The sequence below is a fragment of the Punica granatum genome, chromosome 2 (assembly GCF_007655135.1).
Source record: "Punica granatum isolate Tunisia-2019 chromosome 2, ASM765513v2, whole genome shotgun sequence".
NCBI lineage: Eukaryota > Viridiplantae > Streptophyta > Magnoliopsida > Myrtales > Lythraceae > Punica > Punica granatum.
Window position 1 is genome coordinate 26,003,873 of NC_045128.1, and position 27,738 is coordinate 26,031,610.

A 27,738-nucleotide genomic window follows, 5' to 3' on the forward strand; every position below is an offset into this window, starting at 1 on the left:
ACGGCCTTGCTGGGAAACACATGGAAAGAAATGAGGAAGGGGCTGCTGGTGCTGCTGCAGGACAGTTCTAATTGTCTACTGCTCCAAGATTTCAATAGGCGAGATGATGGAGTTCCCAAAGTTTCAACAAAGCGCGTGATGGGAAACAATTTTAAATTAGATGACAGATAATGGCATATCTTTTGAACTATTACCATTAATAAAACCCCATGTGAATGAAATTATATTAAAACCCCTATCAACCAGGTATTAAAAATGCCAAAGCTCCCTATGGACAGGCCCCTTGTCCTTTCTTTTTCTTCCTTTTCTTTTCACTGGAATAGTTTACTTCTGTCCCCACAACACGGTTGGCGAGATTTTCGCTGAAGTTTCAAATATCTACAGAAGGTGGCAAATCACATACGGAATGAGAGGAGGTTCCGCGAAAGTACACAAGCATTTTAATTTTCCAGGAACAATGGGAAGGAGGGAATTTGAATCATCTTGTCCATTATGGAACGGAATTTCCAGACTTATTCCATATCCATGACATCCTACTTCTGTAGCACCGGAGTGGACGTACTGTTTACATCTATAGGCACGTAAAGTTGGCCCTTTTTAACGACCCTTGCTGTGGAGGAATCTGTGAGACAAGCATGACCTTCTTGGCTACTCCTGATCATACAGAGAGGATTTAAACGATTGCACTGTACCCTTATATGCTGTTCTTCTCGCCCTATTGTTAGCCTAGATTACCGTTCAGCACTTTGATGATATAGATGCACTATTTTTTATTGGGCATTGCCTTGGAAGATGTAAAGAATTTCAAGTGACAATACCATTTCGCTCTTGCACGTCCGTAGGGTGGTCCACACAGGCATACCTAGAGAGGAAAAAAGCCCGGGACTCCCGGGTTGGGTTACGCGTTTTGATTGACACGGTGCTTCTCGACCTAGAAATTCAGATCTTTCAAGCAAGCGATTTTTTTTTCTTTTTTTCTTTTTTTATGAACGAGAATTTCTGATTGCCACAACTCTATTTTCTTTTTCCCCTTTTGTGTACAGTGTCCATATCTTTGAGACTCAGAGAGAGTGAAATCTCTGTGGAAGCATTCCTTTTCTATCACACTTGGACCAGATCCTCATCACTTCGGAGCAATGGCATTGCCGGTGGAAGAGATGCAGAGGCCGGAAATCAACTCTTTCACAGATGGTCTGATATTGATGTTCTCAGTTCAATTTGAGCAAATTCAAGCAGTTTTTGACATAAGACTGATCATGTTTGTGATTTCAGAACTGGGAGGAAATGCTTTGGAGAGCTCACTGGGTGATCATCCTCGAGTCAAACAAGCTGTAACTCAAGGTGTGCCCATAATTATATGTGCCTCCGTACTGACATCAAGGAATTCATGTTGAGTTACTTATCTGTCTAGGACACCTGCATATGTGATGTTTTCCTCCGCATTCACAAATTGAGACTCAGCTCTCCTTTACATATTTTGATTCATTTGCAAGATTCCTGAATCCTGATCAAATCTGGTAAAGGAGTGCCCTATGTAAAAGAATCTTTGTGTCTTCATCTTCTTTAGTAATCACTTTTCTTTCCAAATATTCTTCAAATACCTCTTGATGTTCTGTCTTCAAATCTGGTAAAGGAGTGCCCTATGTAAAAGAATCTTTGTGTCTTCATCTTCTTTAGTAATCACTTTCTTTCCAAATATTCTTCAAATACCTCTTGATGTTCTGTCTTTGTTTTTGCATCTACAGTGTTTGCGAGTGGGATATCGGGAAGTGTACGATTGCTGATTCGTGGAACCAGTATGAACTCCTTTTTTAATCTTTTCATATTGTTTCCTCATGTACCTGCTGCTCTGCTATTCCATGAATCAGAACTTGAGACCTGCACATTAAAGATAGTGAAATGGGTGATGATCAAATCAATCTATTTCGGCATATTTTTACAGATAGTAACACGGGATCACTCATGATGCAACTATAAGTAGGTCCGTTTGGTTTAATGTATGGGTGATGATCAAATCGCTCTTTTTTTCTGTGGTCCCTTTCAAGGTTTCTTCTCCCAGCTCTAATCCCTCCAACATGACGCTTCCTTGCAGCATTGATTGTTATGTTTGTGAAGACAAAGTTCATTGTCCCAATCGGAGGGAATTGGACTTCGTCTGGTGGAGGAGGTTGAGTGGGCACAAGTGAGACGCCTGTAGCGTTTGATCAAGCAGCTGGCGATCTCGAGGCTGGAGGCTCGCGCAGCAATAATGTTAATACCCAAGAAGGCTTCCCAGATCAAGAAGGGCAAGAAGAGACTCCAGGCCTCGAACCTGAGGAAATTCCAGGATCCGTGGGGTCCGTGCTACTGGACGATTTCACTGACATTGGGAAGGTAGCACAGCACTTGAAGCATCCAGAGACGTATCTGACCGGTCTCTTGATGTATGAGATGCACTCTGCAGTGCAGACTCTGAAGGACGGCATCTCGCCGCCGACTCCAGCAAAGAAGACCCTGTGGTATCTCGTTTTTGGAAACATCGGGACACTGTTTGTGCTTTTTATAATGCTGGCCTGTGCACCCAAGGGATCCACCAAGGCCAGTATTCTGGTGAAGAGCATGACTGCCGCAGGAGTACTATTGTTTGGGCTGAATTTGGCTATGCTTTTTCTCAAGGATCAACCCTGAAGTATCTCCTACACTATCCTTACAATAAAAAGACTGTAGCTAGCCCACTAGAGCTGAAGCGGAACAGGCCTGGCATTTGATTGATCCCGAGTATTCATCATTGCGTCGAGTATGTTATGTTTTCAAGGTTCTCATTGATCCAAGCGCCATCAAGTTGTTGAAACATGTTTGCCCTCTGATTGTATCTAAGAAATAAGCAATATGCGGATATTCTCTGATATGTGTGTGTATTTTCATGTTGGCTTTCATTTAAATGTTATTTTCACAAGATTAGAAATATCAAAAGGAGAACAAACGCGAGGATGTTTTATTAATCTTGTTATGCACTGTATTACTTTCTTGAGCGCCAATGTTCTTTTTTAAGGGAGGTAGGCTTGCGGTTTGCTCCTTCTCGGGATATTACAAGGGGAGAACCGGTGTCTTTGTATTGTTTTATTTTCTCTGCATGTAATTCTTTGCTTATATAACGTGAGATAAGCAAAGGGTTTCTCTGCACTTTCTTGTGCTTTTCGGCGATCATACTCCGCTCTTTGGAGACGTTGATCATAGTACTATAGTTTCTTTCTTCCATACCATCACATGTCAATTGTTATGCAATGTCTTCTGATCCCCCGGAAGACATGTGAGACTCTTGAAAGGTTGACCCGGAACTTTCTTTGGGCTGCCACAAAAAGCTTCACCTGGTGGGCTGGAACACTGTTGCACTCCTTCTGCCTCCCTGATGAGCAAATTCTTCCTTCTTCATCCTTTCAATAAAATCTCTGTAAAAATGCCAAATCTTATTCTCTCAAGTATGGAAAATACTCGAGGGCCATAGGTAGTAATTCCATATTGTGAATTTGGACACTGGTTTCCGCTTTTATTGTGTTTGTATGATCATCATTTCTCGGTTGTGTGAGATAATACGAAATTGGTCAGCTCACTCTGGTACTTGCTTCAGTTGGGTTTGGCATTCATAGCTTTGTATAACCATGGGAATATGGAGAAAAAAATTGTTCACATTTTCTATGAAGACATGCTTTTGGCCAATGATGAGAGATTTCTTTACTTCATGGTAGTTATAATGTTTACTGATTTTTTTGGGTTTAATAAGTGCGATCTCTGGTGAGCATAAACTAGTAGTCTTTGTAAGTGACGTTTTTTTACTTTCAATAGCAATTGTAGTTCCGTTGCATGAGCGTGTAAGTGTGATAGCTCAATCAAGTAAAAGTCTTAAGGCCGAGCGGCTCATTTTCTTAAGGGCTGCTCGAATAATATAATGAACTCATGATATCGTGTCTCATTTGCTGGTTGACAATCAGCAGAGAAACTTGAACAGAATGTGAGACACAAACTGGAGAATATCATGTATTGATCCGTGACTGGATCTAAACCTTTTTAGCGTTCTTTGTAGGTTGACAGCCTAAACACTTATGGATCAGTGGTTTTAACTAGTGTTATTAAAATCAGACCGGACGTCGAGCCGGTAAGAGTGTGGGTTCATGGGTATATGGGTTCAACTGGATGTTCGACGGGTCGGACCACATGTTTAATTAATTATATAACAAATATATATTATTATGAAAAATAAGTTAAATGATAATATGTATAAAATTAGTAGAATAATAAAAATAATGGTGAATAATGATGCCAAAAAGTCTAGTTTGCTTGATGGATTGGCTTAAAATTTAGGGTGTATTCATGGGAGAGCGGTTCAATTCCCCACTCAATCAATGTATTTTGTATTTATCTAATTAACAATTGAACCCAAAGTCAGGCCGGTTCAGTGGGTCTACCTCAAAAACCGGCCATTTCTATGGGTTCACTGGCTCAAAGTTGTTAGGTACAACCGGATCGGACATGGTGCTGGTTCCCGGTCCGATCAGTCTAACTGGGCGGTTCAGTCCGATTTTAATAACAATGTTTTTAACGTCGAAGGTACTCTAGTGTTGGAGTGCAGTCATTTTCTATCCTCAGTAATTACGTAAAACAAATATCTTATTATTTAACAAGAAAACTTACCAGCAAGCACATCTCTTTTCAATCGTGAGAAATTTATTTTTTTAAAAGGTGGTGCATTATTTTTCACTCCTGTCAATGGTGAATCTTTTGATTTTCTCCAGGAAGCTCTGGAGGCTCTGTCAATAGATCCCCTTTTCGCTTCATCTCTTCAGTCCGAATACGAAGGCAATTCGTCAAGCTTATCGATTGAAGCTTCTAAATGATGGAGGCACTTAGGCAAACTTATCGATTGAAGCTTCCAAATTAAATTCCGTTGACAATAGGATTTGAAGCGACTCCCTTTTCATCTAGATAAAAGAAACTTGGCCAACTTCACTCGGGGAAATGACTTCAGAAATTGTATATGATATAACTATTGAATTTCCATCGAGCTTGTACAAGTCTGAACCCTTCTTCACTTAAAAGTTCAAGCTGATAAGTAGTAATAGCCAAGTCACATATAAACCCGTAGATATTCTTTCATTTTTCCAATGCGGAATTTAAGCTATCTGGCCTCTCAAAAATAACCACGACACGGCATGGGAGCTAGTAATTTCCATAATATTTGGTTCACTGGAATATTGGTCTGACTTAATTAGGCTATCAGAAGATAATGATTGGAACTCATCCGCTTCATCAGCACAGATGATCAACTTGCTGACGGTCTTTACTTACTAATTCTCGCTTCTCAGCACTTCGGTCCAAGCTCAACATTGCTCCCTCCCCGTTGCGCTTGCAGGGAGTATAAGGAAAGATAACCATAGATAACAAGTCATTAATTATGTATAATCAATTTGATACACTTTCCATACTTGAATCCATAATTTTGTACACAATTACAGTATAAATACAAGTATACAACTTATGAATAGTAGGTTGGATTTCTCCCAAATACTCTAAATCCCTTTATGGTATTAGAGCTATCTTTCCCTATAAGAAGCAAACCCTGAGACATGCCTCGGAGTGTTTTTCAAGCAATCCGAGCAGTTTCTCATAAAATCCACCCATTCCATGTCAAAGCCCAAAATGGCATAAGGCGCCTCAAGTTTTAGGAAGTATTTGCGGGTTGCCATTGGCTCGAAATAAACGTCATGGAGACTCTACTAATATTACAAGTCTTCCTCTGAGCATAGGATCGACATGTTGAGAAATTGAACTGTAGTTGATGTTCAGTTTCTTGTTCAGAAATATCTACAAGATTCTGAATTCCTATGAACAGAAATTTTCCCGTTTGAACTACGATTGAGATCTCATTTATGGACTATTAATGGAACTCTTCTGTTTGAGTTTTTTGAAAGATTATCAGATAAGTTCCGGTTGGGAAAACTACTGACTGTTCTAATATGTTTTAACATCTTAGAGTGGAAGAGGGGGCAGTGTTTCACGGCAATGCGGCACAAGGTCGATGGCTTACAAAAACCTTGGAAAGTTACATACTTGTAGAATATTTATAAACGTTCTCCAATCATTGGCAATTACCTGAAAAGAGGTTTACAATTGTAGTCGGATAACTGTTCCCACCAAATTCATGGCTATGCCTTTTAGTAGGGTTTGTGGGCTCGCTTTCAGGCAGGGCCTTTAGGGTCCTCGTGTTCAAAAATGCATAAAAGAGTAATCGAATGTAGAATGAAATGAATGAACAATCCTTTGAAAGTTACATAAATGTATAATATTAATAAAAGGTCTCTAACCATTGGCAATTACCTTGAAAAAGGTTCAAAATTAAATTCGGATAATTGTTCTCATAAAATTCATGGAAATGCCTTTTAATAGGGTTTATGGGCTCGCTTTCGAACCAGACCTTTAGTTCACGGGCCATCAGCATGTTTTTGGTTGAAACATGTCTTTATTTTTCGTAAAGCATGTGTAGTAATGTGTAGCAGTATTTGCTGTGGATTCTTCATTGAAATGAACTCCAAGGAGATTTTCAACTAGGGGCACCAAATCAGTTGTTTGAGCTCCATAAGTGTGGTAGGACTAGTCCTAGTTTTTTCAAGTTTTGCCAATTTAATGGCATTTGTTTTAATTTCCTGCTCAAGAATCTGCTTCTCTTGATTTTTGTTAAACTTTCCTGCAAGAGACTGAGGGAAAATAAACATTTTAGAAGCATTCATCATTCATTCATTTTCCTGGTTGCCAGGGGAAGGCAAACATGATGGAGGTACTACAGAATTACATGGTACTTCGCGGAGGAACATTAATCATTCTTCCCCAATAGTTCAAACAATGTTCTCTCGATCGGCAGAAGGACAGACCATTACGGAACTGCGGTACACTTTTTGCCTCAGGAAATGCAGATGGATATCTGTATTGATAAAGAAGAGTCTCAGTTGAGGAATCATTTTGACTTTACTCCCAACTCCCTTCCTATCACTTCTTTGAGCTTGTATCTTCTCGTATTCTATTGAACTTATAAGGGATTGATTCTTTCGTGCCTCAATTATCAGTGCAAAGAATTTTTTTATCATCTCATATGATCCATTGACATGGTCCAATGTTTCTTCGTTTACTTTCATGACGCCAGGGCCACGAGCAGGAGCCCACCATGCTGGTAGTCTAAAAGCCTGCATAAAAGAAGTATAAACAGAGAGACATAGTAAGGGCAGAGCAAGGGAGAAAAGCAACAAGAGACAAATTAAGGCCTACTGAGAAAGAAAAAACAACGGAGAGTCAAGAAACAACAAGAAAACAAGCTGTCTCATGAAACAACAAGAAAAATAATAAAACAAGAAAAACAATGGAAAGACACCGACTGAAAACAACCGAAAGCCAAGAAAGAAAAATAATCGAGGGTCGGGAAACAACAAGAAAACGACTAGACTCATGGGCTTGGACTAAAGAGCTGAGGCCCGTCTTCCACTACTCTGCCCATAATTAAGACCTGGTCTATATTTTTTTTAAATCGAAATGGACTCGAACGTCATTTTCTTCATCCGACTCCTTCTCTTTGTCTCTATACTACTTCAATGCCGATCTTCGGTTATCATTTATCGAGAAACTAACCTTGGCAGGATGAAGGAGAGGCAGGCGGTCCTGGCCTTACACAGAGGATGCATGGAAGAGAGGCAAGCGGCTCTGGCATTGCTAAAGAGACGAGAACTAAAAAAAAAAACCCACCTTTAAATGCAAAAGGTCATTCATCCGAGTTGCCTAGCTTCTTGGGCTGCAATAATTCCCATAAAAATCGGATACCCACAAATTAGCCTATATTGGAGATGGCCCTGAAGAATGAGTATGTGGTAAAGGGAGCCCCAGACGGGAATTCATGGAGAGGCCTTAGCGTCGTATTGCGGTCATCATCGCGGTTGTTAATCCTCCATCAGAAGTAGAGGCAGTTGAAGAATTAGATCATTGGAATGTTGAGGGGCGACTTCATGTCGCACTAAGGATTGCATTTTCTGCATCCAAACCCACCCGTCCAGACCATCTCACTCCCATCAGTTCCCTGTTGCATCGCCCACCAACGAAGGATGATCTCCCTCGCACGAAACCAAAGTACTCGATCAAAACTGTCGTTGCTATGGGCGACTGCCTGTTAAGCCTGACAGTAGGCACCTTAACAAGCATGCAGTGTATGTTCTCAGACAATGAAAAATTACATGATTAGATCAGGTTTTTTTAAGATCAGATTAAATATACATGCTTATCAATTACCCTCGAAAAGAGTTCTGTTCGGGAATTCTCATATTTACACCAGCAGAATCACTGTAGTTTAACCACGTATTATGACTTAATAAATTTCTTAAAGTATGAATTATCAACTTGAGCAACTTCTCTTGTTCCGCCACAAATAACCAATTGAGGGGAGAAGAGTAAAACTCATGACAGCCATCGTGCATTATAGGATTGGTTAAAGTTGGTGACCGATTTCTAATTGAAACCCCAGAATAAGAAGGATTATGCACATCGGACCTAACGCAATTTGAGAATGATAAATAAGAGGGATGAGAAATCTTCCCCATAAATCATTATGGATGCCTGGACTACCTTGGATGCCTCAGAGATATCAACCATCTTTGATTGCGATCGGTGGATTGGCGATCATGCGTTGGGGTGAAGAATCTTCACATAAAACCCATTAGTCCAAAGATGAAGGAGATTAGAGGCAAAAAATTGCTTCGTCGCTCAAGCCGCAGCGACTAGCAACTTCTGGCGTTGCTGATTTGTGTAGTTCTTTAAATGTGAAGATCTGCTAAACCCTTCTCCAACTATTAAACTCCATCTATCCGTCGCTCATTGTATGACCCTGAACAGAGGGCGTTGATTGATTGTATTCCCCTATTTCTCGATCCCAGGTGCCTGCGTTCGATCTGGCGCACAGATAGAAATTCAACTAAAAATAAAATAAACTTTGGAGAACTTTCCAAAGCATGTGTGGTTATTGCTTAGATTTGGTTGTCGCTAAGAAGACGGTCATGCATTCAAGGAGATGATGCCCCCGATCATTCTGCAAGCTTCTCAACGCAAATTCTTACAGACCCCAGGAACAAAGAGAATCGGGTTGTGTCAATGATGGCCTAGCCGAAATTATTGCCTTTTGCCGCGTTCCCCAGAGACGGCGCCAATGATGTGCATCGGAGAACCGGGGTGACAAATATTATCGAGAAGGACTCCATGCGCCGACAACCTGTAAGAAAGGAAATATTGAGAGGGAACCTTGATTTCTCTTTCCGATGCTTAAAGGAGTAATCCAAGGTAGAATGAAATGAATGAACTATCCTTTGAAAGTTACATATCTGTAGAATATTTATAAACATTCTCTAACCATTGGCGGTTACCTAAAAAAAGATTTAAAATTGAATTTGGATAACTGTTCCAACTAAATTCATGGCTATGCCTTTTATTAGAGTTTGTAGGCTCTCTTTCGGGCCGGACCTTTAGGGGCCTTTAGTTCACGAATGCTTAAATGAGTAATCGGAGGTAGAATGAAATAAATGAACTATCATTTGAAAGTTACATACCCTAAAATACTTATATACGTTCTCTAACCATTAGCAGTTGTCTCAAAAGATATTCAAAATTGAATTCGGATAATTGTTCCCGCCAAATTCATGGCAATGCCTTTAGTAGGATTTGTGGGCTCGATTTCGCAATGGGACTTTAGGGGACATTAGTTCACGGGCCTTTAGTATGCTCTTGGTTGAAACAAGTTTTTTCTCTCATAAAGCTTGTGTAGTAATGTGTAGCAGTATTTTCTCTAGATTCTTTCTTGAAATGAACTCTAAAGGGATTTTTATTTAGGGGCACCAAATGAGTTGTTTGAGCTCCATAAGTGCGGTCGGACTAGTCTTAATTTTTCCAATTTTGCTAATTTAATGGCATTTTTTAAAACTGTCTCAAGAATCTGATTCCCTTGATTTTGTTAAACTTTCCTGCAAGAGAAAGAGAGAAAAAAAATCATTTTAGAAACACTCATTCATTCATTTTTTACGAGTTACTAGGGGAAGATAAGCATGGAGGTACTATAGGCTTACCAGGTACCTTGTAGAGGAACATTAATCCTTCTTCCTCAATAGCTCGAACAATGTTGTCCCGATCAGTAGAAGGAGACGGCTACAGAACCGCAGTACTCTTCGTGCCTCAGAAAATTCAGATGCCTAATTGTCTTGATACAGAATTGTCTCAATTGAGGAAGTCTTTTGACTCTATTCCTAACTTCGTTCTTATGACTTCTTCTTATCTTGAATCTTCCCGTCTTCTGTTGAACTTATTAGGGATTGATTCTTTTGTACCTCAATTATCTGTGCAAAGAATTTGTTGATCATCTCATATGATCCAGTGTAGTAGTCCAATAGCTCTTCTTTTACTTCCATGTCTCCTAGGTCACGAGGTTGTGTCAATGATGGCCCAGCCGGAATTATTGCCTTTGCCACATTTCCCATAGACGGCACCAATGATGTAGGTGGGAAAGCGGGGTGCCGAATATTCTCGGGAAGGACTCCATGCTCCGATAACCTACAAAGAAGGGAATACCGAGAGGGAATCCCCCTTTCTGCCTTCAATGCTTAAATGAGTATTCGGAGGTAGAATAAAATGAATGAACTGTCCTTTGAATGTTATATGCCTGTAAAATATTTATAAGCGTCCTCTAACCATTGACAATTACCTGGAAAGAGGTTTAAAATTGAATTCGGATAATTGTTCCTATCAAATTCATGGCTATACCTTTTAACAGGATTTGTGGGCTCGCTTTCGGACCGGGTCTTTAGTTCACGAATGATTAAATGAGTATTAGGAGGTAGAATGAAATGAATGAACTGTTTCAACAAAGCTACATACCAGTAGAATATTTATAAACGTTCTCTAACAATTGGCAATTACCTTAAAAGATGTTCAAAATTAAAATCGCAAAACTGTTCTCACCATGGCCGTGCCTTTTTGTAGGGTTTGTGGGCCACTTTCGAACCGGGCATTAAGGGGCCTTTAGTTCACGGACTCATCAGTATGTTTTCGGTTGAAATGAGTCTTTATTTTTCCTAAAGCATGTCTTGTAAGGTGTGGCAATATTTGTACTGGATTCTTTCTTGAAATGAACTCTAATGGGATTTTCATCTAAGGACACCAACTGAAAGTTGTTTATTTACGTTTTATTTATGTTCTGTTTATATTGTGTGTTGAAAAATAATAAAAATGCCTCAAAATAAGAACCTGGTGGGCTGAATAACCAGGTCTCTTCGTTGTCCATGTTGGTACTCACGTCAAGTGGTTCCATTTTAGGCTAACATGGGGTAGTTAAAAAAGAAGAAGCTCTTCCTCCCAATCGAGCCAAGGACGAGTCTCGATGAATAATATCTGTTTCTTATCCATGTATTTAATTTTATAATATGTGTGTCGGACTTTGCATCTCAATTCAGGCTCGAAACTGGGAGTTACTTGCTCAGTTTGGAATTTAGTTTATTGAAGAATTTAGGCTATTGCAATGCCGTTCCCAGCAGAGCCAAACACTTGCGAAGATCGGTTACGGAGGTTGAAAATTCTACCCTTTTTCCAGTGCGATCCCCGACTTATTGTACTGCTTGTCAATGTTACTCAATGTAATGTAACACATTCGTAGGCCTTTATTGATATTATCATAGTTTGTGCTATGTAAGCACCCATTATTAAGCTCAACTGCTAGGAATTAACCTACCAATTGATGCAATCTAACAGGTAAGGTTGTCCCCAGGAGAAATGCCGAGTTGGTTGCAGTAGTCGGTGTAGTACTTAACACGTGCTTGTACAGCGCCACTGTTTCCGCCATTGCACTCAATGGCACCATTGATGGCTCTAATTGTAGCCCCAAAACCTTGACCGATCACGGAATGCACGTTGTTCATCCAAAACCAGAAAGCTGTCTTGAATGAGACGACGGGGTCATTGGCCACAGTTTCAGGAGAGTTCAGCCCATCAAATCCAATGTCCTTTCCTGCAGGTCCGTAGTTGTAATTCCATGAAATTTGGATCGGCCCGCGACCATAATAGCCCTTGTTTGGGGCGCATGGATATTGCGTGTTGCTTTCATCGCAGTAGTCCTTAGAAGCACCATCTATCTCTTCTACGTAGCAGAAGTCTGTTGATTGAAATGAAGATCAGTTACAGAATCAAAATCGAAGCACCTATTGTGGATATAATCTCTTTTGCAAGATCAAATCATTGCAGAAGATCAATAATGTTGAAATACACGTGCCCTTGTTAATATATTTGTTTCCATGATCATTGGTACGTTAACTAGATGTTCAATATTAGACATATCTTGGGTACGATGGAGCAACTCAATTATTAGTTTGGATGACATGCCTGGAAAATTCATTGTATGTGGGTTCATCATTAATCATGCATGATTAATGTTGATTAACTCAGAGATGATCGACGAAGAGAGCCATGTGTACATATATATATATATATAATATAGAGGCCTTACGTCCAGTTTCATGCGTGACATGGGCAAAGAATGCTGCAATCTCCCTCTTAGAATCATCTGCTGAACCGGCAGCGAACTGAGGGTAACTTTTGGCCGCATCAAGAAACGCTTGCCTCGTATAGAAGCTCTTCCCAGCACAGCTTGCATCAGCTTGCCCTATGATCCCATTGAAGAAGCTGTCACTCACGATATCAGCAACCGAGCTGCCACCAGAAGGTGTGGGGGTGGATGGGGTGGAGGAGTAGCACGGTCCTGACCTGCAGCCTGTGCCGCAGTATTGATCTCCTGTGCCACAATATCCATACTGGCTGCAGCACAGATCAGGCGAACACCCACAGTTCTGACCATATGCTTGCTGTGACGTTAAACCGGAAATTAGGCAGACGAGAGAAAAGGTTACAAGGGTTTTTCTCAGATCCATTTTGAGAGCTGCTTAATTGAGTGAATAATGAGAGGTGCTGCCTTTACCGATAATCAGAGGGGCTATTTATAGGCTAATTCCACTGATCTAGGAGAAGCAAAAGCAAAGTCTATAGCTGCTTTATAAGACCATATGAACGTGCAATGTTTGAAAATGGCGTATAGCTTACGGATCTGGGATTTTTCAACACTTGACCAAACTTACAATTATCATTAAAGCATATAATAACGATCTGCACGATATCACCACAGGTAAAAAATCAGTATCACAGACTTGGCTAAGGTAAGATGATGCAAGAACGGGAAATTACTCCCATCACCTAGCTGGTGGCCTATCAGAAAAGAAAATAATAATAGTACGATAGTTCGCTCTAAAGATGCTGATATTAGCAGCATCGATAGTTATTATCTTAGAAGCAGTCTTAGATACAAAAGTGAGTCAAGCTCATGAAAAGAGTCCATGACACGTAAAAATTCATCCAACATCGTTATCTTCACTATGTAAGTTCTTCAAATTGATATAATTGAATCAATTTTTTTTTCGTATATATAATTTGGTTAATTTCCCTCTAATCTGCTGTAGAATATTTATACCTTCACATTTGGATATATTCACTATAATATGTATAACATTGACCAAGTACTGTTATCCTCGATTGGATGACTAAAAATTTGGTCAGCTGTTTAATTTTAGTCTTTTATTAATTATATTTTCTCGTGTAATGCATATATTTTGGTGAGACAAGAATCAAATCTATACTGTTGGGACATAATTCAAAGCGACAATTTTGATTGCATAAATCATGCTCTTGCTACCAAGAGTTCTTAAAATTGGACCTTGTAAATCTGGGAGAGTTATTATTCTCGCAATTTCGGTGATTGAATATTAATCTTTCATTTTTCCGAAAAGTGTGTCTTTTGAGATTTTAACACGTGCTTTCTCTTGACAGGAATTGAAACTACATACCATTCAATTGATACTTTGCTGGTCCCTACCGAAAGTACTACTTAGATGGTTAGATCATTTAATTTTTATGTCTCCCTAGCTATTATTTGATATATTTGCTCCCAAATTATTTTTTATTTGTTCATACAATACATAACTAATCTTAACCATCAGATTCTCTTCAATCTAATCAGGATTGTCCATTTTTATAAGTTTTAAAATTTCAAAAATACCCTTAAAAAATCACGATATGATCCCTTTATTATATAAAATGTGATCATCGACCAAGTAGCTGTAACATACTCGACAGTCGGAGTGACACCGCACAGAAGTCTTCGTTCTCCATCTTTTTCGTCTCCTCTCAGTCGTCATCTGGGTCCTCTGCGTGCAGAGCATTGCAGAGATGGAGGAGAAGACCGTCCACTTGCTCGTGTTCCCGTACCCAGCACAAGGCCCAACCTAGGCATTGCTCGACCCCGCCCACCACTTTGCCCTCCGCCTAGGCCTCACCCTCACCATCATCACCACCCCAAAAAAACCTCCCCGCTCCTCTCCGCCCATCCTTCCACCGTCCCACTCTCCCCTTCCCACCTCATCCTGTCCGCCCCACTCCAACCCAACCACCCCACCCCCCCCCAACTGTTCTGAATAGTGAGAAAGACTTTTCAAAATTCGATCAAACCGATCAAGAATCTCATCATCTGTTAGGTGCGCCAACTGACCGACCGAGTTAGTTGGGCTGGGCGTCCATGTCACAGAACCTTTCTCTAGACAAGAATCCCATTGTTGATCGAATGGGTGCGGATCCAATTCATTGGCAAATGAAAAATCTACGACATTGGCATCTACGGCAACGTCCCGATCATGTCCGCCCTCCACTCCCTCTACGGTCCCATCTCCGACTGGTTCCTCTCCCACCCGGTCCCCCATGGGCTGTGGCGGCAGTATTAAAAATTTAAATGTAGAGAAAAATAAGAAAGTATAAAATAAAAATATTTTTAAAAAATTATGTTCAATAAACGGTTCATATTAAATAAGAGGAATCTAAAGGTTAATATTGATTTTTTACGGTGTGAAAGATTTAATTGAAGAGGCAGTCAGTTTAAATTAATTTGGTCATACCCATATACCACGATGCCACTGACGCGCCTCCCTCTCCCGGTACTTAGATCGATGAAGACGAGCCATGTCCTATCTAATGGTGTTGGGAGGAGGTGGGACGGTCGGCAGTCAGCAGTCCCTCTTTTTTTCTTAACTCTTATGAAATGATTGATTAATCTTTTCGATAATTCGAAAACTTTAATTCTTAGTTGAAAATTGAGACTAAACATTAAAAGACTTCTCATTGAAAAAAAAAGACTTAACAATTCATAAATAAACATTTTATATTTTTTGAAAACCAAATAGTTTTCCCGATAAATAAACAATATATGTGCAATATCGTAACATGTGGAACTACATCTAATTATAACTACCGTGCGCTGCATGGTAATTTTTTTTATCGATTTTCATATGACAAAAATTAAATTATTAATATATATTATGTATAAATGGATATAGACATAAAGAAATTATTTGTCGGAAATCATATATATATTTATGGGTTTTTTTTATAAGTTACATATATATATATGGGTTAACCGTCCAAAAAAGCACCAACTTTATAGTGTTTGTTGAGTTTTTATCACGAACTTTTGATAATTAGTCAAAAATACACAAACTGTTAGGTCCCGTTTGGATTCACAACCTATTGATTTTAACTTTAACTTTAACTCAACACACTACACAACAAAACTACATATTTTTCAATTCAAAAATTTTAACTTTAACTTTAACTCAACACACTACACAACAAAAACACACGTTTCCCAAGTCAAATTTATAATCACATCTCATTTGTCCTTTTCCACAATCAAAATCAAAATCAAAATTAAAGTAACTTTAACTCTGAATTCAAACAGCTCCTTAGTTTTTTCCTACGTTTAGCATGTGGTTAGTGTGTTCGTCAAATTTGGCGAAAGTGTCCGACGTTGCAAGCTCACGTCGATGATGTGGCTCATGGCAGCTAATGTGGCAAGGGCAGCACACTCTGAATGGGTCCCAATGAGTGAAAAGACTTATTTGCCCCTCACATTTCTTCTTCGGATAGGATTTAGGGTTGGGCAAATTAGGTATTTCAGTGGGCTAAACTGCAGCCCTCCCCCTTCCATAGCCATGGTGGTGGTCATGGGCCCCTTTGCCACGCCAATCTTCACGCACCCGTTGTGAATCACGACCCCCCTCAGTTCCCAACAGCCTGCACACACCACCACTGCCCATCGACCCATGGTGGGGAGCCCGGTAGATGGAGATCTCTGGGCATGGGCTTTTTCTGTGGCTGCTTCTCGAGGAGCTTATCGATTTGGGACTTCTTGAGGTTGAAGCATGCGGCGAGGGACTGCGGGGCGGAAGACGTATCGAGCATGACCGAGCCCTCGGAGATGACAAGAGGGATCGGGGCGGTCTAAGCCGAAAACAAGGACGGCCTCGCTTGGAAGAAGAAACGAAAGGGGCAAATAAGTCTTTTTAATCATTGGGCCCACTCGGAGTTGTTGCCCTCACCCCATCAGCTGCCGTGAGTCACATCATCACCGTGAGCTTGCCACATCGGACATTTCTGTCAAATTTGACAGACACACTAATCACGTGCTAAATGTAAGACAAAACTAATAGTTTCTGCATTTTTAACTTATTATCAAAAGTTCGTGCTAAAAGCTCAACAAACACTATAGTTGCTTTTTTTTTTGGACAATTAACCTTATATTTATCATATAAACATACTTAATATAACAAAATATGAAAAAGCAACAACTACTATCAAGTTAAAAAATAATATAATTATATGATTATATGCGATATCATATGTATAGAGAGTCAATAATTCTACAATATGAGCCCAAGGATTGACTTGCATGGCCTGATTTATCCCATGGGTTTAGGGAGTTCATTGTGAGCTACAAGGCTTAGTCAAAAGAAATTCGAGTAACCCTCGTTATAGAAGAATTTATATTGTAATATGCATTGGTGCAACGAAAAGTATAAGATTTAGATTGTCTGAATTATCATGAATAAAAATGATGCAAAATAGAGCAATTGGTACATTAAACTTGAAAAGTATCATTAAATCAAGGTCTTCATTCAAAATATTGAGAAATCGTTTATTTTTTCAAAACATTATAATTATACATACCAATATACAAATAATATGGATGAATAATCACAATATATCGAATACGGACACAAATAAAAAATAGTAAAATTCATTGAATTGAAATTGAAATGTTAATCAATTGTGAAGTTGAGAGTTATCAAATGAATTGATTTGAGCAAGCAACAATATTTTATCAAAAGATGAGCATTCTCAAATGACATTTTTGCATCCTACTCTTTGACTTTTATATTATATATATATAGATATTATAAATTATTATATGAAATTTTAGATAGACATAAAAATTATTCATGAAAAATAAAAGAAAATTTATCAAATTGAAAATAAATTTATAACTTTTTTCCAGAAAAAGCTTTCTCCATAAATTAATAATTTTTTAATATATTAATTCTCTTATACATTCGCCAAGGCTTGGGTTTGCACCTAGTCAAACTTAATTTTGTTATTTCTAAGTTCTATCTACTTCTGCAACAACGTACTTCATTTAATGAATAAGGTAGTTGAAATCAATCATACTTATCGTTTATCAATTTGTCCATGACTTAAGCAACTGTATAAATGATATTTATTAATGAACGTGAAAGACAGTCTGCAAATATAATTGAAAATGATTGAAAGAATAATTATTTTACTTTAAATATTTTATTGTATAATTGCCATTTTGGTTTTCACTGCTGTAGTATATTAATAACAAAACAGTTATAATTTCGTATTTTACTTTATTATGTCAATACAAAATTTTATATTATCCAGGCGACGTATTGCACCCACTAATTATTGGGTCTTGAATCAATCACTGCTCATGGACTTCTCTTACACACGGAGAATAAATATGGGGAAACCGCCACAAATTGTCTTTATGGGACTTGCCAGTCATTTCCGTCCAAAGACCTATTCAACATATCATGTAATTTGGCATTAGACCTAATTGGATTTGCCGAAAACAGCGGGAAATTAAAAGATTACTTTAGAGATTGTGCATCGAAGGGCATCTGTATAAGATAAAATTTGGGAGAAAAGAATATAATAAGTTGACCAGATTCTAAACTTGAATCGAAAACGTAATTTGAAAATTCTATAATGGTTAGAATATTGTATATTTGTTTGTTATAGAAATATATATTGTCCCCTAATTGCGTGCAATGACAGACACCTAACCTAAGGTAATTGAAACATCTATTAATTATTACTTTGTTTCTTCTAAACAAATTACATTAGCATCGGAAACACCTTATTATCAGGATCAAACTGACACCCTAATAGAATTAATCTCAACCTTGAGATCGCGGCTTGTTTTCCTGAACCCTTCATTTCTAGTTTTTGCCTGTAAATAATGTTGTTGTCAATGTTCAATTATTATTATTATTATTATTATTATTGGAGATTCTATCACATTGAAAAAAAATAACTACCGTGATTGTCTTTTTTTTAGCTATTAGATCGGATTAGATAAAATTCAGGTCGTACACGTGTCCCTTTTTTTATTAAAGATTTACCATTCTATATTTGAATTACGATGCGTTTGATCACACATCTTCTGATCGCCATCCGAACCTATCGGACTCCTCCCCCTCCCTCTTGGACGCCGACTCCTCCCCATCCCCTTCAGGCTACCGACCTTACGGCCCCTTCCCTCCCAGCTGTCGCAACCTCACGAGAATATCAGCAGACCGGCAATTCAGATTGCAACGTATAAATTGTAATGAATATTGTAGCTTGTACAGGGTGTCTCTCTGGGTTCTCATGATTTTGTTTGGTTCTTTCTGTTGTCGGGAAACTGAGAAAATTAATGAGTTTTGTTATGTCTTTGAAGGCAACTGTGTTTTGATGTAATCAGGAGAGGGGAACAAACATTCTGGTGTCAACCATAGTGTTTTTTCTGTTTTAATTTTCTTTTCTCGTTTTTAATTAATTAAATATTGTTATTTATTTGATTTGAATCCGCAGATTGTGATTCGGCTTAACATTGAACCGGCTTCAACTCGTTCACAGCACGACTGGGCATCTTCCAGAAGATAAGTGATCAAAATATCATAATTTCAAGATAAAGTGGTGAATCTTTAATTAAAAAAATTAAGACATATGATCTTATTAAATCCAATCTAATGGCTAAAATAAAAATCATAATGATTGTTTTTTCAACCCGTAGGAGCAATGCTCATTATGTATTTTTAAATTTGAAGATCTGGGAGCTAGTGCATGTCAAATTGTCCAACTGTGTGTTAAGATAAAATTGATGGGGGAAGGTCCACGCGGTGGGCATTAACTGGGTCAAGTCGTCGCATCAATAGCCGTGATTTAGGGGATGCATGTAATAGCCGCCGCTCGTGGCCTGTTTCTCGTTCCGTTAGGCAGCTCCAGAAAATTTGGCGAAAGCTTGTCGATTCTTTTCCCTCCTCTTTCAACCAAGAACTGTCGAATTTAATCGTCACCAATGACATTTATATATCCATTTATTTAACTTTATTTTCTTTCTTTATATTAAATCTGTGTGCTTTCCTTATTATTGAAAAAAAATTAATTTACTAAATTATCCTCATAGATTATCTAAAAATCTACATAATTCAAACTTTCTCATACCTATTGCATATTTCTCAGATATTGTGTAGATTACAAGTCATGTCATCATGAGTGTAATTTTTTTCAGTATAAGCCTTGGTATTTGACTAAATATGTCTGACTAGTTCAGTCGAGCCGAATTGGTTCACTAATCAGAGTGTGATTTTAAATTATAAGGATTTTTAGGTTGATTGTTATGATGATATAACAATAATCTTTTATTTTTTGGGTGTAACAATGGTGGGGAGTTCTTAAGTTTTTTTTGGTAGAGATTAGTTCTTCCTAATTCGAACCGAGCACGTCATATATGGAACCACTTTCTACAGCTTCTGAATAAGTTCATCGAACACGAATTCTCAAGGAGATCTACGAACATTCTCACTGTTCGAACCAACATTGTATTCGTTCTTTCATCTCAGTTTCGTTTCCGGAATTGATTATCCTCTTATGAAAATTTCCTAAAAATCCTTCCACTACTCACATCTAAAATATCTATCTATATATACTACGGAGATAGCCCGTGCTACGCATGGTCATTAATACCCGCTAATTATAGATCGTAAAATATAAATATCAATGGTATTTTTTAGATTTTATTAAGTAATGACAGGTCATCAAAGTTTATATAGAAATTCCTATAATTGATATATATTAATTGAAATAGTGATTACATCTTATATCTAAAAAAGGAAGAAATACTTACTTCACTCACTTGATGTTGACATGCCGTAATAGTTATTTGAGCTGCATGACTTTCTTTTCTGTATACGATTGTAGTTTGTTCCAAACTCGTAGAGATTTTTTTCATAAGTCTCTTTGTAAAAAGACAACTGTTGTTCGTGGCCTATGAGAGAAAATTGTGTTGTTAGGAAAAAATAGTAATGAGAATGGATAATAAATTAACATGAAAGAGTTAAACATATGTGGTTGTGAAACCTATATATAGAGGTGTAAAATGGTAAAGATTATGCATGTTAAGAAAATATTGAGCTGCTCACATATCAATATACTATTACTTGCATAATAGTAGCTTCATGCATATTAATAGGTATATTTTATTAAGAAAAAATACATATCCAACTCAGGTATAAGTTGAAATACCAATTCATAGAAGATAGTCCACTTTGTAGATAAATTTATTTAAAATATTATATATTCTATTCCACTTTGTAATTTAAAATCTATACATTACTTAATCATAAATTAAGTAAATACGACGAAATTAATTCAAATTTATTATTTTATACGTAACATTTTGAGAAAAAAATGAACGTATGTATTAATATATTATTTACTTTCTCGTTAAGTAATATTTTTTATATAAAAAAATTTAGGGAAAATTATTAATTATATATTTTAATATAAAATTTTATTTGAATAATAAAAAGAAATAGCAATGTGAATGCATCTATTTCTTCCTTTCTTTATTCATTGAAAGCTGAATAGAATATATTATTTTATATGATAAGATTTTGAGAAAAATGAACGTATATATCAATATTATTTACTTCACAATTAAATAAACATATATATTAATATATTATTTTATATTTTATTATTTACTTTCTCGTTAAGTAATGCATATATTTTTATATAAAAATTTAGGCGAAAATTATTAATTATATATTGTAAAATGAAAATTATCATTTGCATAATAAAACGAAATAACAATGTGCATAATAAAACGAAATAACAATGTGGCCGCATTTATTTCTTCATTTCTTTATTCATCGAAAGACAAATATAATATATTATAAGTAAAGTAAATTTATTAAAATATACTAAAAATAAATGAAAATGTAATTGTAGTTTAAAGTAAACGCATTTATTTATTTCGTTTATTTATTCATCGATAGTCGAATAAAATATATATTGTAATTAAAATATATTAATGAATAAATGAAAAAGAATCACAGTCTCGCGAATACGAAATTTGAATTGTACTATTCCCGATATGCATGAATAGCTTAATTAATGAAGCCGGTAATTTTTCTCTTTGAATAATGTCAAAGTTAGTATGCGCTTGGTAAGCAGCAAAAACAACACATTTGTGTAAAATAATTTGAATTTTATACATTACTTAACTTTCAAGTAAGTAAATGTGGCAAAATCAATTAAAGTTTTACTATTTTATTCTATGAAATATACAAAAAAAAATGAAAGTATGGGTAGTATAGAATCTGTAGTACCTATACTACCCAAAACGCTAAAACCTTAAAATGCTATGACATAATAGATCCGAACATTTGCCTTGAAAAGGGTAGAATGGAATCCATAGTATGCGAGAAAATCACTCATAGAAAAATAGATCCGAACATTTGCCCTTGATCGAGTATACTATCAATCAATTTTACGACAAAATTCATGAAAATTAATTTGTTGTAAAACTCATAGAAAAATAAACATACATATTAATATATTATTTACTTTATCGTTAAAGTAAACGTATATATTTATTTTATAATATTATTGTTTACTTCATCATTAAGTAATGTATTTGTTATTGTATTATTTTATAATATTATTATTTACTTTATCGTTAAGAAATTTATTTGCCTAATAAAATGAAATAACAATGTGAATACACTTATTTTTTTTCATTCGTTTATTCATCGAAAGTCGAATAGAATATATTATAAATAAAATCAATTGATTAAAATACAATAAAAAATAAACAAAAATGAATGACATTCGCGAGAGTACGGAATTCAAATCGTACTCTTATTACATATTAATATATTATTTACTTCATCGTTAAGTAAACGTATATATTAATATATTATGTTATAATTTTATTATTTGCTTCATCATTAAGCAACATGTTTATTATTGTATTATTTTATAATATTATTATTTACTTCATCGTTAAGAAATTTATTTGCCTAATAAAACGAAATAGCAATGTGAGCGTACTTATTATTTTTCGTTTGTTTATTCATCGAAAGTCGAATAAAATATATTATAAGTAAAATCAATTTATGAAAAATATAATAAAATAAATGAAAAACAAATCACAGTCGCGAGAATAGGAAATCGAAATCGTACTCTCCCCAACGTACTCTGAAAAAAGCCAAATTTCATATGAATACTAGGGAGATGGCTCGTGCTACACATGGTCATCAATACCACTAATTATAGATCGTAAAATATAAATATGAATGTTATTTTTTTTATTTATTATTAAATAATGGCAAGTCATCAAACAAACTAATTGAAACTTATACTAATATAAATAATCCGACAATAATGCTACAAATAAATGTCTTATCCAATATGAATTATATATCTATTTAATCATTAATCAAATATATTGTTTTCTGAGCTTTTAATTCCAAATGTTAGTTATATATTTTTTATTTTTATGGATTATAATTTAATCAAATTAATAATTTTATTTTCAAATGACCTAAGTGGCATTAAATTAGTTTGAATGCATTCTCCTTAAAAAAATTATATTATCTTTTTCTATTTGTACTTCTTTAAGCATTCGCCTTGCACTGTTATTCATATGTTCTTTATTATATAAAAATATAATAGGGATTTTATCCCATATATCCCATGGTTTTACCTTTTTTTTCAAATATATTATATGCTTTTAAAATTATAAAAAATATTCCATAATTTACATTTTTTCCAAATTGATTCTAGGATTATATTTTCCATTAATGAAACATAAGTAGGCTCCAAATCTATCTCATGGTTTTAATTTTTTTCTCAAATCTATCTTAAGGTTTTAATTTTTTTTCTCAAATCTATCACATGGTTTAATTTTTTTCTCAAATCTATCCCAAGGTTTAATTTTTTTCTCAAATCTATCCCGGGTAAAAGACCACAATGGCAAGACCATTAAATGTTGACGGAAGATATAACGGCGGAATAGATTTGGAAAAAAATGTAAACCATGAGATATTTTTGATAATTTTAAAAGCATATGATAGATTTGAAAAAAATGTGAAACTATAGGATATATGACGTAATTTGCCCAATATAATACCGTATCTCCATAACTTATAATTTCTTTTATTTACAGTAAAAAATTAATAATTGGTACTGGAAAGAGAAGAATTATCAATATGTAAAGATGGCAAGTTAATAACTTAAGTACATAAGGGAGTTACTATATCCACATATAATTTGTCAATAATATTTATAACAAAAAAAGAGTTTAGAATTTATAATGAGTCATTTATATCAATTGAAATTTTTAGCATGACTTATGAACGAAAGCCCCGTGTAATGCACGAGTAAGAAAAACGAGTTTTAGATGGCTTCAGTAGCACTTATCATGGGAGACTAGTATGACAAAAATTTCATTAAATGCTAGTTTTCTATTCCGTGCGTTGCATGCATCCATTATCACATACCTATTATCATCTTTATGGGAATCACTCACATTTTTAACAAAATATTTCTTATTAATAAAAACAATGATTAATTTGAATTTAAAACAATAATTTTCAATAACATTAGACTAAATATAAACAATCAAACAATAATGTTGCAAATAATTGTCTTATTCAACAAGAATTATATATCTATTTAATCGTTAATATATTATAGCGATTTATCATAGATAATCCATTCTTGCATTTACTAAGTTTCAATTTTATTTTTGCTCTGAAAATATTGTTTTGTGGGCTATTACTTTTCAAAATGTTAGTTGCAAATTTTTTATTTTTATGAATCATAATTTCATGACAATAATAATTTTATTTTCAAATGACATAAGTGTCATTAAATTAGTTTGCTTGCAATAATCTATTTTTCTTTCAAAATTAAATTAACAATAAATTAATTATTTTTTTAGTGTGCTATCTATTGCAATGCACCCTATCATTATCACAAAAGTTATATAATTTATATAGATCTTAGAAAAAAAATATTTTTTTTAAGTCAGTAGTTAATTATTTATTCCGTTCATAATTTGAACAACATTAATTAAATATGTTATTTTTATGAGATTTTTCATTGTCATTTATATGAATAAATTTTAGCTAATTATATATATATATATATATATCTAAATTAATATTCTATCTAGAATCGATTTCAACATATTAGCACTTACTAATAATTTTCTTAGTTATATTAGTCCGAAAAGAGCTTGCTCTTGTGTACATTAAATAGTTTATTTTACTATATAAATTTTGAATATATGGATATGATAATTAATAATATAAGTTAGTAATTGTATAAGTAATTTAAAATTATATACCATATCTTCAATGTCTATTATATCGAAAAATGGTGTTAAAATAATAGAAAAATCTAATCTTCTTTGAATTCTTCGCAAATTTAATAACACAAGAAATTTTATAAAAATTATTTATCGATAAAGCGAATTATGATTCTAGCCCTATTAAATATAACCCTATTATTAGCTTTTAGGAGTCAATTTTATTATATAAAATAGATAAATATCATTAAATACTAGTCTTCTATCGTGCGTTGCACGAGGTTATTATCGCAAACCTATTATCATCTTTATGGGAATTACTCACATTTTTAAAAAATATTTCTTATTAATAAAAACAATGATTAATTTGAATTTAAAACAATAATTTTCAATAACACTATACTAACATAAATAATCCAACAATAACGTTGCAAATAAATGTCTTATCCAATATGAATTATATATCTATTTAATATATGACTGCGAATTATCATAGATAATATGTTCTTGCATTTACAAAGTTTCAATTTTATTTTTGCTCAAAAAATATTGTTTTCTGAGCTTTTAATTTTCAAATGTTAGTTATATATTTTTTATTTTTATGAATCATAATTCCATCAAATTAATAATTTTATTTTGAAATGACCTAAGTGTCATTAAATTAATTTTCTTGCAATAATATTTTCTTTAAATCAAATTAATAATAAATTAATTGCTTTTTTCAACATCGCAATGCATCCTATCATTATCACAAAGTTATATGATTTATTTAGATCTTTGAAAAATAAATTTTCTTTTAAGTCAACTAGTTAATTGCATATTTTGTTGATAATTTGAACAATATTAATTAAATTTAGTTACATTTATGAGATTAGTATTTTATTCCATTCGTCGCACGAGTTTATGTTCATATTATTCGTTTTAACTTTTTAATAATAAATTTGCATATTAATAAAAATAAGAATAACCTTAATAATAAGAAGAATATTCAAGGATTAAATTCTAGTTGTGATTGGTAAGTTCTAATTTGTTGGACTAATTTTAGAAATTTTTATGAACGACTCTGTAATTAATTCTCTTGGTTATTTTGCATGGCATATTACATGTAAATATAAAACTATTTTGTGCAAAATTTTTTGAATATCATGTTTTGTAATATCCTTACCATAATAAGTAAATTGTTTACCGTTTATATAACCATAATTTTGTAGAACCAATAATATATGATTTTTTGTTTTATTAAATTCGGTGAATGACATAGTAATTATATATTTTTTGGTTGTACCAGCAATTATATATTATATATGTAGATTTCGTAGCATTGCATAATTATTTGATTTCTTTCCCAAATATTGTACATGAAATGGAATAACTCATTACGATCTGTCTATAATCTCCATGAAAACCTCTCTTTTATGAAAAGCCATCACATATTTTTCCTTAATTCTTCTTTTTCTAAATTTACTGCTAGAAGATTGTGCTTTTAATCTTTTTCGCTTTCTTTATTCTACTAAGAAGTCCAATATTATTGTACTTCTGAAAGTATTTGATTATGGGTTTAATGATAACAAAATAAGGTTGTCTTAGCAACGTGTACAATTTACGGATGTTGATAGAACTCATCACCCGCGTGAAGATAGCATGATTACTCAAACTAGTCGTTTGCCCCACGTAACGATAGGCAAAATTTTTAATATTTTATAAAAAATACTATTCAAATAGGCTCTTCAACATATTAAATAATTTTAATTATATAATTAATTCTTTAATAATTGTTAAGTTAAACATAACTAAAAAATTGTCAAATTCATCGTATTGGATAAGCTCCACATAATAGTTTCTTTATATATAAGAACGAATTTTTGTTCACTTAAAAGCCATTAATATATATTACCAATATGATTCCTTAAAAATAGAATTTCGATGTGATCCATGGTATCTGAAAGCCCAATTGGGGCATTAAGTAATCCTGTTGCATCGGGTCAATCCATGTATATATATATAAGAAAAATTTACTTCTAAAAGTAATTAATAGGGTTGTATTCAATATGGTTAGAATTATGAGTTTACTCAATCAGCAAATAAATTTTTAAAACTTTCTTATGTTATTATAAAATTTGAGAGAGGTTCATATTTTTCTATTACTTTAGCCCCCACCATATTCTATATAATAAATGTCAGAGATACAATATATACACTTTTAAATTACTTATATAATAACCAACTTATACATCAATTATATATCCACATCCACACTCATATTGTAAAATGCGCTATTAAATATACACGAGAGCAAACTCTTTCGAACTAATATAATTGTTTAAAAAATTAATAAGTGATAATAAATGTGGAAATAGATTCTATGTAGAACAATATATGTAGATATATATATATATATATATGATTAGCTAAAAATCGGTTTATACAAATGACATTGCATAATTTCATAAATATAAAAAATTTAAACTAACATTGCTCAAATTATTAGCATAAATAAGTAATTAATTAAATGACTCAAAAGCAAGTTTGTTTTTCAAAGATCCAAATAAAATTAAATAACTTTGTAATATCGATTGGGTGCATTGCTATAGATAGCATGCTAAAATAAGCAATTGATTTATTATTACTGTAATTTTGGAAAAAAAGATTATTTTAAACAAACTAATTTAATGACACTTAGGTCATTTGAAAATAAAATTAGTAATTTCATGTAATTTTGATTCATAAATATAAAAAATATATAACTAACTTTTGGAAATTTAAAGCCCACAAAACAACGTTATTAGAATAAAAACAAAATTCTAAATTAGTGAATGCATGATTGGATTATCTATAAGTCGTTGTAGTATATTGATGAATTAATGGATATATAATTCATA

At 34.3% G+C, this 27,738-nt stretch overlaps 2 protein-coding genes across 3 annotated transcripts; one reads left to right on the top strand and one right to left on the bottom strand.

Moving 5' to 3' along the window:
- The first annotated feature begins 482 nt into the window (after positions 1–482).
- On the top strand, positions 483–3,155 carry LOC116194261. 2 transcript variants are annotated; one of them, XM_031523028.1, is made up of 4 exons: positions 483–919; positions 1,044–1,191; positions 1,273–1,341; positions 1,746–2,038. In XM_031523028.1, the coding sequence occupies exons 2-4, from the start codon at positions 1,137–1,139 to the stop codon at positions 1,964–1,966; spliced, it is 345 nt and encodes a 114-aa protein (XP_031378888.1). In that variant the 5' UTR covers positions 483–919; positions 1,044–1,136; the 3' UTR covers positions 1,967–2,038. The 2 variants fall into 2 exon arrangements, with proteins under 2 accessions (XP_031378888.1, XP_031378889.1); XM_031523029.1 differs by lacking the exon at positions 483–919 and adding an exon at positions 2,093–3,155 and having other exon boundaries at positions 951–1,191; positions 1,746–1,796.
- Positions 3,156–11,605: 8,450 nt separating this feature from the next.
- LOC116194259 (endochitinase EP3-like) lies at positions 11,606–13,016 on the bottom strand. The gene is made up of 2 exons (XM_031523026.1): positions 12,548–13,016; positions 11,606–12,196 (listed from the first exon to the last, which is right to left on the bottom strand). Exons 1-2 carry the CDS (start codon positions 12,966–12,968, stop codon positions 11,790–11,792), a joined length of 828 nt encoding a protein of 275 aa, XP_031378886.1. The 5' UTR covers positions 12,969–13,016; the 3' UTR covers positions 11,606–11,789.
- Positions 13,017–27,738: the final 14,722 nt, after the last annotated feature.